We start from the raw sequence: 17,614 nt of genomic DNA, 5'->3' as shown, positions 1-17,614 counted from the left end.
TCTCTCTCTCACCTCAGGGTGGGCCCTATACAGGCGGTCTCGGTGCTCTCTATCTCCCGTAGGATCCTCTCATGTTCTGCCGCTGTTTCCAGCTCCGCCATGTTTGTTGGATTCTCCTGGCCCCGCCCTCTCACAGATCTGATCTCTGCGCTGCGCTTCACGCCCTAAACAAAACTTCCTACGTTGCGTTTCACGTCATTCGTACATTTTTACGTTGCGTTCCACGCTTTACGTAATATGATATACGTTCTCTTACGTTGCGTTCCACGAAGTATTTGGTTGCGTTTCACCCGTCTATTGGCGATGGTTATCTGTCTTTTAATTTATTACCACCTGAGTTTATTGTAAAGCTCATTTTGCCCTTCTACTCCTTTGATATAATAGTTTAGAGAATGAAGAAGAGACGTGCTACTTCATAATTTTGTAGGAGGAGCCTCAGCTATATGTGTGCACTGTGGGGGCGGGGACCATTGGTCTCAGATCCGCATGGGAGGGGCTTATATGATCTAATAGCTTTGTGATTGTAATCAAAACTGTATGAGATGAGCTATAATTCACATAACCTGTGTAGAAGGAATTATTATTCATATCAGAGCCTCACAGGAGGGTTTATACTTCTCACCCTGGGCTGTGTGGGAGAGGCTTTATTTTCCATTTTTTCTGTGTGGGAAGGGCTATACTTTCCCTTTTAGCCGTGTGGGAGGGGCTTTATTTTTACCATTTAGTTTTGTGTAAGGGTTTTTTTTCCTTTTAGCTGTGTGGAAGGAAGGGGCTATTCTTTTTCCTTTTAGCTGTGTGGAAGGGGCTTTATTTTCCCCATTTTGCTGTGTGGGAGGAACTCTACTTTCCCGTTCAGCTGTGTGGGAGGAGCTTTATTTTCCCCTTTCAGCTGTGTGGGAGGGGCTTTAATTTCCCTTTTAGCCATGTGGGAGGTCAATTATGATTTTATGTTGTGAGACCAATATAAATATATATATATATATATACATATATACACACATATATACATATATACATACATAGACTGTAAAGTATAATATTATACATATACTTTTGGTATTAAGTAATCATATGACTTCAATGATTATACCTGACCACTAGTTGTGTACAGTGGTATTTTTTAATGTACAAACCCTATTACAAATTTTGTTAATGTATGTTGAATACATCGTTTGTGCCGAAAAACCCTGCTTAAATCTCTGTTGTTTTTTGATCTATATAATGTGGTGGGCACAAAGTAAGATACACATCAGGGTATATGGGCACACAATGGGAAAAATCCCACAGCACACCACCAAACAAGAATCCCACATACACAAGCCAGTTAGCTACCTGCTGCCATCTAGTGGAGGAGCTGGATAATTTCCCACAGTACACCTGATGATCTCTCATGGCACGCCTACGTGCCACGGTGTAATGGTTTGGAATCACTGCCATAGGGTATATGTATACAAATAAGAATAGACACTATGGGCTCTATTTATAAAATTTTCCCCTGTCAATGCATCTGAAATTCGCTGACAAATGGTCATATCTTTCTAAACTCCTCATTTCAGTTCCTATTACCCAATGACTCGCTCTGCCACCTATTGGCCAGCTAGTGTACAGCTATCACAAGAGGAAATGCTGTCTGTCTAAACAAAAATTATTAGTATCATTATTAATATTGTTATTATTTAACAGTATTTATATAGCACCAACATATTACGCAGCACTGTACATGAAATAGGGGTTGCAAATGACAAACAGAGTCAGACAGTGACACAGGAGGAGAGGACCCTGCCCCGAAGAGCTTACAATATAAGAGATTATGAACTAATCTAGAGTTAATTGACAGGGTTATAATTTATAAACAGAGCCCTACAGAGTATATGGCACAAAACAAAGTAGACACTGTAAGGGATATGGGTACACAAGCAAGTAGACACCATGGGGTATATAGGCACACAGTATGGTGAACACTGTAAGGTATATAGGTTCATTAAAGGAGGAAAAAGGTTGGTAGACAATAAGAGTTAAAACCAGGGGTATATGGGCATACAACAAGGTGAACACTGTAAGGTATATGGGTACATTTAAGGGGGGAAATCATGTTATAGGTGGGCAGACAATAAGCACTACAATGAGCACTAGGGGTATATGGGCACACAACATGGTGAACACTCTAGGGTAAAGTGGTACATTAAAGGGAGAAAATCATGTTATAGGTTGGCAGACAATAAAGGTGAGCACCAGGGGTATATGGGCACACAAGGAGGTATACACCATGGGGTATATGGGCACACAACATGGTGAACACTCTAGGGTATAGGGGTACATTAAAGGGAGGAAATCATGGTGTTGGTTGGCAGACAATAAGGTTGAGCACCAGGGGTATATGGGCACACAAGGAGGTAGACACCATGGGGTATATGGGCACACAAAATGGTGAACACTATAAGGTATAGGGGTACAATAAAGGGAGGAAATCATGGTGTAGGTTGGCAGACAATAAGGGTGAGCCCCAGGGGTATATGGGCACACAATATGGTGAACACTAAAAGGTATAGGGGTACAATAAAGGGAGGAAATCATGTTATAGGTTGGCAGACAATAAGGTTTAGCACCAGGGGTATATGGGCACAAAATTTAGTGAACACTATAGGGTAAAGGGGTACATAAAATGGAGGAAATCATGGTATAGGTTGGCAGATAATAAAGATGAGCACCGGGGGTATATGGGCACACAAGAAGGTAGACACCATGGGGTAAATTGGCACACAATATGGTGAACACTATAAGGTATAGGGGTACAATAAAGAGATACCAAAACAATAGCTGCAAATCTTCAGTGCCGCACTTACTTTACTTCCTTTTCCAGGTAACCTTGCAGAAAACATCTTAAACTATAATTCACATAAAACCTTACACTCCTCAGTGTCTTACAGTTCTGTACACTGTGCTATACTTTATATGTCCTCCATATCTCTAAGCTTCCTAGCTGCTGTCTGTACTGGAAATACATTTATCTCACATTATAGAAAACAGAAGCTATTTGTACCACTCGGAGTCTCTTAGGACATAAAAACTCAGCTATGCTCAATGAACAAGCATGATAATAATGTTATGTCCAGCTGTGCATGGTAATTGATTTATGACCTAACATTATCAAACACACAGCTGCGTCACAATAAATGTCCCTATTCAGCCATTATTAGGCTGCTTTATTTGTGCACATTGCCATCATCCTCATGTATTGATACATTGCATATCTGAGTATGCTGCGGTTCTAAAGAGTCTGCAGTTCCAGTATTTTAGTCTAAAGCTTAGTATGGGACAAAACTGCAATGTTGGTTTTGCACAAAACAACCACTTGATGTGTAGAATGGCATCTGGTGTCTGCATATCATATCAGCAACACAGACTATATTATCCCATGGATTTAATGTTTGAACTGCAGCACCGGAGTAGTGAGTCCAAAAAAAATATTGTATTGCATGGTTTACATATTATTATTATTATCACATGTTTATATTGCAACAACTACACACCATAGTTATTTCACTTACTGCCCTGTCCCTACCATAGTCATGTATCCCTATCACACGAAAGGCCAATTTTGAGGAAGAAGGGTAAATCAATACCTTACCTATGTGTTTTGTGGAAAAGCAGAAGGAAAACCGAGTTAGTGAACAGAAACATAAGGCCTTGAAGAAAAAAGAAAGGGACTGGAGCTTGTAAAGTGTAACTGCATTTTGTTCTGCAAAAGAAGCAATCCGTCTCCAATCACCTACAAGTGGTACAAGAGGTTCAAGAATACCATTTTCTAAGAAGGAAATGCCCCAGCAGTAGTAGTGTCAATAGGAAGAAGGAAATGCCCCAAGCAATAGTGGTGTCTATGGGAAGAAGAAAATGCCCCAGCAGTAGTGGTGTCAAAAAGATAAAGAGAAATGCCCCAGCAATAGTGGTGTCTACGGGAAGAAGGAAATGCCCCAGCAATAGTGGTATATATGGGAAGAAGAAAATGACCCAGCAATAGTGGTGTCAATGGGATAAAAAGAAATGCCCCAGCAATAGTGGTGTCAATGGGAAGAAGGAAATGCCCCAACAATAGTGGTGTCAATGGGAAGAAGGAAATGCCCCAGCAATAGTGGCAATAGTGGTGTCAATGGGAAGAAGGAAATGCCCCAGCAATAGTGGTGTCAATGGGAAGAAGGAAATGCCCCAGCAATAGTGGTGTCTATGGGATAAAAAGAAATGCCCCAGCAATAGTGGTGTTAGTTGGAGGGTGTATATGTTACAGAATCAGGGATGACAGTGGCAAGTTCAAAATGCCCCGGTCAATCTGTGGCACAGAGAAGCATGGGGTGACGAATATATTAGCAGGATCAGACACTCCAACTCGGATCTAAAAATATTAACTTTAAAGCGATTCTATATAATAAGAATTGTGTGCAGAAAAATATTCTCGGTCATATGTACAGATTGCAAGTCACGTTAAAGAAGACACCCTATTATTTACTATATTTTTCTTCTCAATAGATTGTGATAATCAGCTAAATTCTCAGCACAAACGTGCATTTCATAACTACCTCTAAAGTAGTATTTCCCAAATCTGCATTGAAAGGTAATTAAGTTCCAGCTTCCTTGGAATTCTGGGTTTGTTGGAATAAAAATCCTAAAAATGATAATATAAAATTTAAAGGAATGAGACTCAAATGACATGGGCAGAGGTAAACCATGTGTAAGACAGGGTCACTCAAAAATACCTAATGCTTGTTTGTGCTGCTCTTTTATTCAACAAGGCAACATACAAGCACAGTTCCATGAAAGTTGGCTTTGTATAGCGAGTCTCTAGTATAAAAGTTCTGGTAGTCTAACTACCAACTAAACTAACATCAATTTCTAACAGAGGCTCCTAATGGGTTCAACAAAATAAATTAGCCTTTCACCCAACAGAAGATAGAGGGAAAGAGAGCATTGGTCATCTCCATAAGGCCCGGTAAAGGTATATATTCCTACTTCACCCAAATATACGGCAACAATATCATTTAAAAAGAGATTCGTATTTTATTATAACAACCATTCAGGTGACTTTTTAGACAGATGATGTCTTCAGTCTGTTACAGGCAGAAAACGAATTGTCTCTTATCTCCTTTCTTGCAATAACCAGACTGAAATATTTTTGCTTTGCAAGTTCAAAGGTGAGAGGTCAAAATGACCTATTGTAGGTAGGAAAACTTCAAAATTGGCCAACAATAAAAAGGGAACTTAACCATTAACTGCCAATGTATGGAAGTATGTCACTCACCACCAAAATAATGGAGAACCTTTCTGTTTTAACTACTGAGAACCAATGCATGGTGGACCTCATTATGGAGAACCAATCCAAGGTGGACCTCACCTTTGAGAACCAATCCAAGGTGGACATCACCATTGAGAACCAATGCATGGTGGACCTCAATATGGAGAACCAATCCAAGGTGAACCTGACCCTTAAGAATCAATCCAAGGTGGACCTCACCTTTGAGAACCAATCCAAGGTGGACCTCACAGTTGAGAACCAATCCAAGGTGGGCCTCACCATTGAGAACCAATCCAAGGTGGGCCTCACCATTGAGAACAAATCCAAGGTGGACCTCACCATTGAGAACCAATCCAAGGTGGACCTCATCATTGAGAACCAATCCAAGGTAGACATCACCATTGAGAACCAATTCAAGGTGGACCTCACAATGGAGAACTAATCCAAGGTGGACCTCACCATTGAGAACCAATCCAAGGTAGACCTCCTCATGGAGAACCAATCCAAGGTGGGCCTCATCATGGGGAACCAATCCAAGGTGGACCTCACCATGAAGAACCAATGTAAAAAGTCTCTTCACCACTGAGAACCAATGTTGTGAAGACCTCAGTATTTTCCACCAATGCCAAGAGTCACTTCACTGCTGAAAAGCAATGAAAGGGGATGTTCACAGATGAGAACCAATGAACAAACACACTTAACCTCTAATCACCAATGTAAGGAGCAAAACTTGTACTATTGAAAACCAATGTAAGGGGGATATCACTTCACCACTGAAAACCAATGAAAGGGGGGGGGGCTCACTTAAACAGTACTTGTATAAACATGGAAATATGTGTAAAATTTTTCTGATTAGTGTTAATTGTGAGCAGGGACTGCTGTGCAGGGTTTCAGTCTAGCTTATAAAATCTTTTTCTTAGAGGCTTTCAGTACAGCTTCCAGTCTGCTGATTGCATTGTTGGCTCTGGGGGTCTGCAGGGTAGACATGGGAGTACATGTTCTGCATGATGGTCAGTCCTTCTAAGCATGGAATTGCAAGTAGGAAAAAGCACTACTTATAAGTTTCCATTGACAGAGACAAGCTAGACAGGAAAATCACTGCACACGTGCAGTATGGTATAGCATAGTGCCAATATTACATGTGATAAAATATGGTATCCTTGTCTCTTTCACTAATTATAAGACACACTGATAATATGTGTTCAGGAAAGTTTATGAAATGGAGACAATTTACAGATTATCACATTGATCGTTCCATGATCCCACATATAGGAAATTGAATACATGCCATGCTTTTTCTGATAACATTTAGTAATATTCTTGAGATTTAAATAATGGAAACTGTCAGTCATAATGGAGAACAGGTCTTGTCTCTCACACCAGCCACATTGGGCCTTATTTAATAAAGCTCTCCAAGGCTGGAGAGGATACACTTCCACCAGTGAAGCTGGGTGATCCAGCAAACCTGTAATGGATCTGGTCCAGGATTCCAAACATTTCCTAGCAAATAGCAAATGACTTTGAAGAAATCCATTCCATGTTTGCTGGATCACCCAGCTTTACTGATGAAAGTGTATCCTCTTCAGCCTTGAAGAGCTTTAATAAATTAGGTCCATTATGTGAAAGAATCTAGATGATATCTGCTGATGCCGTTCTTCCAGAAACTTTATACATGGCACCTTTACAGTAACCTAACCTAGTGCTAGGTCAGAACTTGAAACTCCACTTTACTAATAATAGAACTAATTCTAATATAAATCAGCAGGTAGCACTCTCTAAGCAGTGTTCTCCCCAGGCTATTTTAGCTGGGCGCACCACCCTGCACTTTTCATTAGCCACCCAGCTGTCATCAAAGTTTATAATAATATACTTTGGCTGAGCTTTGTGTAGATATTGTACAGAATTGACAAACTCCCACTCTTAGTCTATGTAATGACGATCCTTTCCAACGACTAATGACTGCACGATGCACGAACAAGCGCTGTACATACAGCACCATTCTCCTCTATAGAGAGGAGAGGGAGAGAACAACAGAGCGGCACCCTGCTGTGCGCTCTCCCCCTTCACTTCCATTACGATCGTTCGTCGTCTATCATCCGTGGATACGCCAGGAAGGTCGTTCGGACGATGAGTGCTGTACACACACAAGATTCTCGTCCGATATCGGCCCTGAGCCGATTATCGGACGAGAACTATTGCACGTACGTAGCCTAAGTTTGCTATAAGTGTTTTCTAAATGGCCTGGCATTACAAAACTGGAACAGAGTATAGGGGGGCAGTGGAAAAAAGGGTTACTGGATACCAATGACACAAACAACTGGGAACACTAAAACTCTAAACTTGTTGTCTACAGCTTCCTTCTTCCCAGATGATTCTGGACTGCAGAGGACCAGCCAATGGTCTGCTCCCCACCATTTGAATTAACAACACAGCTCTGCCGGGTTGTTAATGTAAACAGCAGGGAGCGCTTCTTTTGTCTGCTGGTTATTACAATCACTCCCCTCTGATTTACAATAACCTGTTAGAGAAAACAGAGGCAGTGCGTTGCACTTATTCCGGATGGTCAATGGGTGCATGGTGGGTGTGCCAGGAAACCATTGATCTCAGGGAGATACTGATTGTTTCCCTGGTCATTCACCCATCAAGCAGTATATGGCATGAATCCATTCACTTTAAAATCACGACTTGGAAATGTATTTGGATCGGCCATATTTTATGCCAATGAGTTGGAAGCATAGAAAAGCAGCTCTTGAATGGAAGCCCTAAGGGTCTCAAAAAGATGTCCCCGAGGACTATAAACGACCTTGATGGAATTGAAGGTCCCAACCAAAGACAGACCCATCTGAAAAACATATACAACAGACCTATGTTCCAGTGGGAGCCATGGGAAATAGGTTAGCCATGTCTTTATGTGACTTCCACTGGGTGCTCTGTAGGGCATTATCAGAACAGATTTCCTGGTTTACTGAGGATAAAAAAAATTCTATTCACTTTATGTTTTAAGATACATTCCTCCTCTTTGGTATGTGTCCCCTATAAATCCCTTCTATCCTTTGCAGAGAACTGCATAGCCTTACTGTCCATGGCTACAAACTATGCTCCATTTAGAATGTGTTTATTTGTGGCCACACCATAGTGCTGTACAGAGCTGAGACTACAAATGTAACACCCCCATCTATAATACACAGTGCAAGGAATCATGGGACATGGAGTTTTTATATAGGCAGGACATTGAAGCTGCTCTGCTGCCCTCTAGAGTTCTGCTAATAAAGCAGCAGCCTCCGCACAGACTGTTTTAAATATTCTTAAGGATAACCTGAGCTGGGAGAATAGGTAAGCTGCCAATGCTTATCTTTATCTGAAATGATCTAGAGTCATGGATTCTGTACATTCTGGAACACATGCTAGATAATTACCATCCTAGACGAAAATCTAAAGTGTGTACAGCGGTGCTTCAAAGTCCATCATCAATTTCCCCCTGATGGATCAATGAATGACCAAACAGGGACGAATGTTGTACAGTCCCATGGAGGAGAGCACAGCGGGGTGCCACTTACTCATTCTCCCCCCTCCCCTCTCCATAGAAAAGAACAGCACTGTGTGTCCATTATTAGATACTGACCTCCTAGCAGTTGTTCCTGCAAAAATTGTACAAGCCTGCTGGTGTTCTCAGAGGAAGTGATATCAATTACTCTTCACTAGAGGAACAAGGTAAAGGAGAAAATTGCTGGGACATTATCTAAAAGATAACATGGTGGTTTAGAGTTAGGTTTGGGTAATTCCTACACAGCCTTTTTAATACCAATATATATATATATTTACCCATAGGGTTTCATAAGAGGTTGCAGAGAAGTTTCTTGGTTGGTTGACCTTCCGAATCTGATGGTACCTGCAAACTCCCAGGTCCAACATCACTTAGCAGAACCAACACCATGATGCTAATGATCTTCCTAGCAGTCTGTAAGGGTGGCATTCCAATCAATAATCAATACTACAGGTAGTCCCCGGGTTACATACAAGGTACTGTAGGTTTGTTCATAAGTTGAACTTGTATGTAAGTTGGAACATGTACAATATTTTAATAAATGCGATAAGGACAGATGTTTGTCGCAACATTTTATTAGGCAGTGTAGTGTCAGTTACTGTATAAAATCCTCACTGTGAGTTAATCACAAACAAAGCAAAAAAAAAAAAAACTAGACATTTAATAATATCTGGAGCAAGCTGTGCTTTGATATGCAAAAAGAAACAACTGCAGAGTTTGTCTTGGTCATTATAGAGTTACAAGATATTACAGAACAGCAAAAGATTTCTTCTGCAAGTCATATGAACCACCCCCCTCCCTCTGTCAAGCCTCTGTCCTGCACACGAGCGAGCAGGGAAGCCCCGTTTGTATATAGGAGTCGTCCGTATGTCGAATGTCTTTAACTCAGGGACTATCTGTATTAGGTAAGGGGGTGAAAAATGTGCTTTGTTTGGGGTTTCTTGGTTTAAATGAAGGACCACTGAACCTTATAAAAGGGAATGGCTTAATTAGAGATTAGGATATTCATACACACGAGAAAGGATAAAAGGTAAAGGTTACATAGAAAAAGGATGGGAGAAGGAAGGGGTGCAGCTAAACATTCTCTCTCTCAAAACCACACAAGCCAACCCTGATTCTTTTCTGAAACCACAACCATCTGCAAGTCCACAGCAAATCACCTTGTGGGTCCAATATTAGTGAAGTCTTGTTCAAGAGGTCACAAAATTCATCACTGTCAATATTAAAATGAGAATGTCAAATTTCAAGAATGTCCAAGACTGTAAGCTCTTCAGGGCAGGATCCTCTCCTCCTCCCGTCTGTATCTGTCTGTCATTTGCAACCCATATTTAATGTACGCTGCGTAATATGTTGGCTCTATATAAATCCTGTTTAATATTATTATTAATAATAATATTAACAATAATAATAATATATACAATAATATAATTAATGCATAAAAGCGTAATAAAAATAATAGAATTAACGCATTCATGGTGTGTTACTTTTTATAAAACATTTATTTAAAAGAGAAAAAAAATCAAATCAATCTATATATCATATTTCCCCCTTTTTACTTTTGAGTTCTTTATGATGAATGGGTCACTTGCATTTTAAAGAATGTGCATGGTTGTTGGCCAACAGTAGATGGCGTTGTGCCCCAATGTAAAATGTGCTACAAACTCATATCTCCAACAGCAAGAGTTTGTAATATTTTACATGAGGATACAGCACCACCTACCTGTGATATCTGAGTATTATTATTACACAGTATTTATATATTGCCATCATATTACACAGTGCTGTGCAAAGTCCATAGATGTGTCACTAACTTTGCCTCAAAGGAGCTCACAATCTAATGTCCCTATTATAGTCATATGTCATTATTTTAGCCTAAAGTCAATTTTAGGGGAAGCCAATTAGCTTAACTGCATGTTTTTGGCATGTGGGAGGAAACGCACGCAGACAACTTGCAAACTGCACACAGATTGCTGGGATTCGGAACCTAGGACCAACCACTACAAAGGTCGGAGTGCTAACCCCTGAGCCACCATCCTGCCCAGTACAACCCAAGATTTATTTTCTAATAGCATTTTGAGGGTTTATGCTCAAATATATACAATATTTATAATGATTTTCCAGAGAATGTATTTTAGTAGTGTTCCCTGAGACATAATTATTAATATTCATTATTTATTCTGGGGGTTCATTTGGAGGTAAAAAGTTGAGAAAAACTGGTCTAGTATTTACAAAGACGTTAATGTGATTTCACCAAAACATTCTCAATGGGTGAAATGACTGCTGTGATTTAAAGCAGAAAAAACAGGAAGACATACCTGCAGCAACTGTTTGGTGAATGTCACATTCAATGGTTTATAAATATACTATATATCAGTCTTTCTCACCCTTTTAAACATGAGGGAACCCTTGAATTCTTTCAGGTCTTAGCCAATATTTATGATATGCCCAGTTCATGGTACCTGGTGGTCAGTAGGATTAATGTCCCTTACATTGCTGGCTAGTGGGATGTCACCCTCACAGATAGGCAAAACGATCATTGTGTCATCAACATATTACGCAGCACTGTACAATAAATAGGGGTTGCAAATGACAGACAGATACAGACAGTGACATTGTATTTACTTGTAGTTTAATCTGTTACATTCATAAAATTAATTATAACATTCTCATTTGCAGTAACACATAATAGACTAAGAGACCCTATGTAATGTACAGCGCTGTGTAATATGTTGGCACTATATAAATCCTGTTTATTATTATTATTATTATTATTATTATTATTATTATTAATAATAATAATATAATAAATAATAATAATAATAATAATAATAATTATTATTATTATAGACTCATTCCCAGCAGATTCGCGCTTTCACGAAAAATTAAAAAACAAATAGTAAAGCGTTTGACGTTGATGTACGGCCAAATGTGTGGTCATGAATGGGTGAATCCCAAAAGCAGCTCAGCAGCTGGTTTGTATTTTCACAATCATCTTTGCCTGTTTCCGCTGCTAATAAAGATGGTTGAAAAAAAAGAGGGCCGGCCGTAGGGGTTTAAAAGGAAGCGTGGAAAGGATTACAGTCAGTGTGCAGCTGCTGCTTGTACTTTGCACACCACAGAAGATGAATGGAGGAGGAAGCTGCAGCCTTGGCTCTGTGCTTTGTGTTATAACTGGAGCCTCCCGAGGCCTGGGCAAAAGCCTGGCATGGGAACTGTGCTCCAGGGTGATGCCAGGTTCCACATTGCTCCTGGTGGCCCGCACAGAGAAGGCGCTGCAAGTGTTGGCTGAGGAGCTGACACTCAAATATCCAGGGATCACAGCGACTTGGGTGGCAGCAGATCTTGGCACTGGTGACGGGGTGAGGAGGACAGTGCAAGCTGCACATGAGATGAATGGACAGGACACGGCCCAAAGGGTCATCATTGTCAACAATGCTGGTAAGGATGAAACAATGACCAATCTAAAATCTGTAAGATCTTGTTATTTAACAATAAAATCGATTGCAGTTAATGAATGTAATGATCACATTCAGAATTTTGTTCTATCTGGCTTCTAATATTTTTCTCCAATCTTCATTGCCATTCAAGCCAAAAGTGCCAGGGGTGGACCATACCATAAATCTGCCAGTGGGGGAGGTCAGCAGATGCAGCAGCAGATTAAAGCTAAAATATAAAGCCTGAGGATAAAAAAGGATCATTAACAAAACCCAGGCGTGTCAAATAAATAGGAATGGGATTCATAGGATGATACTGTATCATAACACAAATGGTAAAGAAGGCAAAACTTTTTTTGCTAGTTTTAGAAGTCTTGGAACTCCCTGCTAGGACAATTCACTTTTCTATTTGTATGGCACAGAGACCAGAGGTATAGCTAGGAATCCTGGACCTTATAACAAAAGTTTGGTTGATACCCCCTTTCTAAATATAAAGCCCCCAGTCATAGTGCTTCCCAATATATACTTCCCTTCTCTTATAGTGCCCCTGTAATAGTTCATGCATTTATAATGCCCCTATCATAGTGCTGCCCCCTGTTTTAGTACTTCCACATTTATAATGCCCCTATCATGGTGCTGCCCCCTGTATAACTGATTCCCCATATATAATGCCCCCACTTATAGTCCCTCCCCATTTATAATGCCCTTTCCCCTTATGGAACTTTCCCTAATAGCGCCCCCTTCCCCCCATAGTACTTATTCATGGGGTTCCACCCATTGTGGTGCCTCCAATATAACACCTCCCACGGTGTCCCCAGAACAACTGGCAGTAGTGGTAATATATATGATGGTAGGTATTATATTTACCTCCCCCATTTCTGATCCCTATTTTTTGGGTTCTAAGTGTATTGGAGGGGCACTAGGTCACATTAGCTGATTTCTTTATCCTAACATCCCAGGTAGGGGGTCCAATCTGTTTTTTTAATGCACTTTTGGGTGCAAACAGTTAACTGAATTTGGTGTATAAGTGCAGTTATTCTTTAAACAGACTGACCCTGACCCCACTATAGACCTGTTAGAGTTCCTCCCATTGGTTGAGTCACCTCTGGACTTTGGTGATGGACAATTGCTCCCTCCATGGACTTTTCCTAAAATCTAACATATTTCTATTGTGTAACAGAAGCGGAAACTGATGGACCTTGTCTCTGGGGAGGAATATTAGCTTGTTGCAGATATGAGCAATGTGCCAACCTAGAAAACATTCATTAACCCTACACTTACTAAAATAGTTTGTTCAGCTTTCTATAGGAAGAGCATTTAACGCACACTCCAATAATATTATTATACTGCAGTCTTATTTTCTGAAGATGTTACTGCTACTTTAGTAAGTTTTTTTGCTATTCTGTATTCTAAATGTACTTCCTGTCCTATAGTGACAACATCTACTGTTCTGTATCTACAGAGACGCAGCGTTGTCACTCCAAGACAGGAAGTGTGTAATTAATCATTTATAAGGGCTGTGATTTGTAGTCCTTGGAGTTTCACAGAAACAATATAACTGAGAAGAGTGTAGCACAGGGAGAGGGTAACGGAAATAGTTGGTAATGAAGAGAACACAGGAAGTTTTGCAATATTTGTCTGTGACTTTTCTGTTATAATACAGGCTTGTGTTGGTTTTTCGTTTGTAGGTTCTTTGGGTGACATCAACAAATATTTTGTGGACTTTACAGACCCTCAAGAGGTGGACAAATATTTCTCATTTAATGTATCCTCGGCTTTGTGTCTGACCTCTTCCTTACTGAAGGTTTTCCAGGGACGTCCGGGGCTGCAGCGGCTGGTGGTCAATGTTACGTCTTTGGCGGCTCTGCAGCCATTTAAATCCTGGACATTGTACTGCGCCGGGAAGGCAGCTCGGGAGATGATGTTCAGGGTGCTGGCCGAGGAAGAGAAGGACCTTCGTGTTCTCAGCTACTCACCAGGTAGTGGGGCGGCGGGGGGCATACAAAATAAAAAATCAGTACTCCTCTTTGGCAGACAAAAAAGCATATGGCATGTGTGTGTAGCTATAGACCTATAGGGACAATGTGGAATTTAGACCTAATCCCCCATTCGCTCCAACTGTCCATCACTGCTGATGGTTATCTAGCTACAGATCTTTGGGCGTCAGATATAATTTACGACATGGACCCTACTATTTGGGACAAGCTCCTTCGAATCCAGACCCCTTACCCTTTTACATCAATAGCACCCCTTTACATTAGAACTTACCCTTTTACATTGAATATTTTTCTTCTCATTAGACTCCATCCCTTCAAATATGGACCCCTCACTGGACATTGGACTTTATGTTAAAGTCCCCCCTTCCACCAGGAGCTCCCCTATATAGAAGTCCCACCTTTACAGCAGGAGCCTCTTGATGCTGCCGTTTTATTATATTCCACCCCCCGTCCCATACATCATATTCCCCACTTTACATCTGAATCCTGGGACCTCTGTCAGTGCTGACCCAGTAGCTCAATCAGAAGTCAAATTTCTCCAGCTGATCACTAGTGCCACCCAACCGCGGCAGAGAAGATCTTCTTCCTTTGCCGGACTCTGACAGATGATATCACCAAATGCAGAGGCGAAGAACAAGTCAGCAGTAGTAGATCTCCTTTGCTGGTTCTGTGTGAGAGGCCGGAAAGTGGTCAGGAGGAGGACCTCTTGAGTAAAGGGCCCGGGCTCAACAGGGACTTTTGCAGCTCTACACCACTGTACATGTGAATAAATATCTTTACATTTAGGCTGTAGATGTGTTTTAAACTAGCAGATCTGGATGTAGAGTTGGCTGATGGAACACCAACTATCTAAGAATAACTTTAGTGTCCTACCACCAATATGGCAGCATGTATATGGTAGACCAACCCACAAGGCCAGTGCTGAACTATAGGACATTTCAACCCACTTTTGGTGCATTTCTTCTTCTCTCTGTTCCTGCCAGTTAGGCTTACTGTCCAGTAGGATAGGAAGCTCATTGAGCCAGAGCACACCACTATCACAGCCTTGGCGTTCAACTGATATTGAACTTCTCAACAGAAGAACCCAACATCTTGAAAATGAGGATTTCCTTCTGACCCCACATGGTTGATCCATGTCCACTTCCAGACAGACCACAAGATCATGATGTATTATTACGCAAACTGCGTGAAACCCCCCCACAGCTAGAAACATCTATGAGAGTTAGTGCCTATCATGAATGGGTGGAGGAGACCTGTCCAACCTGTAGGTGACCTAAATCCAGGTCCCTAAAGACTGTAGCAACAAGAGGTTTTCGACAACAATAAGCCATCTTAGGACTGTAATGAGCCTGTTTTAATAAAGTTCTCCAAGACGAGAGGATACACTTTCATCAGTGTGGCTGTGTGATGCAGCAATGCTTTAATGGATCTGGTCCAGGATTCAAAACATTTAGCAGCAAATAGCAAATGACTTTGAAGAAATCTATTTCAAGTTTGCTGGATCACCCAGCTTCACTGATAAAAATGTATCCTCTCCAGCCTTAGAGAGCTTTAATATATCAGGCCCTATGTGTTCTGTTGAATATGCAATAACTGGAATTCCGCAAGATAGATCTCTTCACCTCCCCAGAAAACTGCTTGACAAATAAATTCTTCGTAAGGTATCCATTCCCAGAAGCAGAAGAAATGGATTCCCTGCTTCAGCCCTGGCATTCCAGATTGGACTATGTGCTTGGACTGGCGCTTCTGGAAGCGACCCCCTTCCTCTGCCACAGATTTTATGTTTTGTGCAGCAATATCAAGTAAATCCGGCAACCCCCGCTATAGTGATTATAGCAAGAAAGCCATATCTTCATCACTTTTCTTGTTAAATAAAATTCTCTAAGCATGCTTTCCTAGTAACCAGTTTATATTTACTGCTGCCATTGATTTGGTGGCAGAAATGGAAAGGACAAGGTATTCTTAATATAAGTTCATTTCCTCTGCCTCCCCACCCAATATTTATGCTTATCTATAATGCAGGGCAAAGATAGAGGGGCCTTTTCATAGAGTAATAGATCTGATTTTGTGCAGACGACTTCAGGGTTGGCCAGCAAAGCTCCCAAGTGGGGTTTACCATAGAACTGTAGGAAGTATGATGAGTATAAGATGTTGCAAGGAGAGCCACTTACACAATATTTTTGGGAATGTGAAGTTATCCTTTAATAATGGAATTATTATTATTAATAAACCGGATTTATTTAGCACCAACATATTACACAGCGCTGTACAAATAAATAGGGGTTGCAAATGACAAACAAATACAGACAGTGACACAGGAGGAGAGGACCCTGCACCGAAGAGATTACAATCTAGTAGAATACTTATCTTTTGAATTTGTAAATATTTTATGTATCCTCGCTTAATTTTTGTCTTCTTTACCCGGCAGGGCCTTTGGATAACGACATGCAAGAGGAAGTACGGACACATACAAAGGATCCGGACATTCGTCAACAGTTTCTCATAATGAAAGAAAGTGGCAAACTCATTGATTGCCACGTGTCTGCTCGCAAGATGCTGGATGTTATCCAGGCCGACACTTACAATTCCGGCGATCATGTGGATTTTTATGATTAATGTTGGCGGACACACTGAACTGTGATTGGTGTACAGTCACAAAATTGTGTTCTTATGGTTTTGTAAAAGAGATGTATAGGTCGGTTCAATCAAAAAGTATTCCAGTGTTGAAAGTTTTCAGGTAAAGTGGGGACACAATGGGCTTGATTTAGTAATGCTTTCCAAGACTGGAGAAGATAGACAATCTGGGCGGTCCAGCAAACTTGGAATGGATCTGGTCCAGCTTTAATAAATCAGGCCTATTGAGTCACAAGTTATTTTCACAGGACTCTTCAAAAGATCTCCCGGAATTAATTCCCAGTGCCAGCCTATGTTAGCATCAATTGCAAAGCCAAATGATGGTGTCGCAATACCACAATGAATTCCTCGGTTGCCAGCTTTGTATTATGAGCACCTGTATGACTGGATTTATATTTGAATATTTAAGTACAAATTCAGAACACAGATCTATAGCAGACTGTACAATGAGATTATAGTATGTGTGGTCTTAGGAGTTGAAATTCTGAATAAACCCTATGCACACTGCTGTACGTAATTCTGGTTTTATGTTTAATGTTCAAGCTGACCCACTACATCAAAGTGATATCTCTCCGGCCAGTCCATGCTATACTCTGCAATGTAATAATATACTTAAATGGATGTATAGTGCCACTATGGGGCAGATGGACACAGTTGGAGGAGAGTTAAACACGTAGGTCTGTTCATTGACCTAACTCAACATGCTCAAATCCACTATACA

General features: G+C 40.8%; 2 protein-coding genes across 5 annotated transcripts in view; one reads left to right on the top strand and one right to left on the bottom strand.

The window, feature by feature from the left end:
* Positions 1-120, bottom strand: part of EXOC6B (exocyst complex component 6B) — a 186,461-nt gene extending 186,341 nt beyond the window's left edge. For all 4 annotated transcript variants that reach the window (XM_072406673.1, XM_072406674.1, XM_072406675.1 and 1 more), the window contains exon 1: positions 13-120. In XM_072406673.1, the coding sequence (XP_072262774.1) occupies positions 13-101 (89 nt within the window). In that variant the 5' untranslated portion in view covers positions 102-120. The remainder of the gene's footprint in view (positions 1-12) is intronic.
* An 11,779-nt stretch (positions 121-11,899) lies between these two features.
* Positions 11,900-17,410, top strand: SPR (sepiapterin reductase). Its single transcript, XM_072406672.1, has 3 exons — positions 11,900-12,266; positions 13,951-14,241; positions 16,688-17,410. Exons 1-3 carry the CDS (start codon positions 11,951-11,953, stop codon positions 16,873-16,875), a joined length of 795 nt encoding a protein of 264 aa, XP_072262773.1. The 5' UTR covers positions 11,900-11,950; the 3' UTR covers positions 16,876-17,410.
* Positions 17,411-17,614: the final 204 nt, after the last annotated feature.

This window comes from Pyxicephalus adspersus, chromosome 3 (genome assembly GCF_032062135.1).
Source record: "Pyxicephalus adspersus chromosome 3, UCB_Pads_2.0, whole genome shotgun sequence".
Lineage (NCBI taxonomy): Eukaryota > Metazoa > Chordata > Amphibia > Anura > Pyxicephalidae > Pyxicephalus > Pyxicephalus adspersus.
Note: the sequence above shows the minus strand (reverse complement) of the source record. Positions and strands in the feature narration are given on the sequence as shown.

Excerpts from the sequence above, each read along its gene's own strand:
- SPR (XM_072406672.1), top strand. The coding sequence starts at position 11,951 with ATGAATGGAGGAGGAAGCTGCAGCCTTGGCTCTGTGCTTTGTGTTATA. Across the intron at positions 12,267-13,950 it reads CATCATTGTCAACAATGCTG|GTTCTTTGGGTGACATCAAC; the intron begins GTAAGGATGAAA and ends TTTCGTTTGTAG. Across the intron at positions 14,242-16,687 it reads TGTTCTCAGCTACTCACCAG|GGCCTTTGGATAACGACATG; the intron begins GTAGTGGGGCGG and ends TTTACCCGGCAG.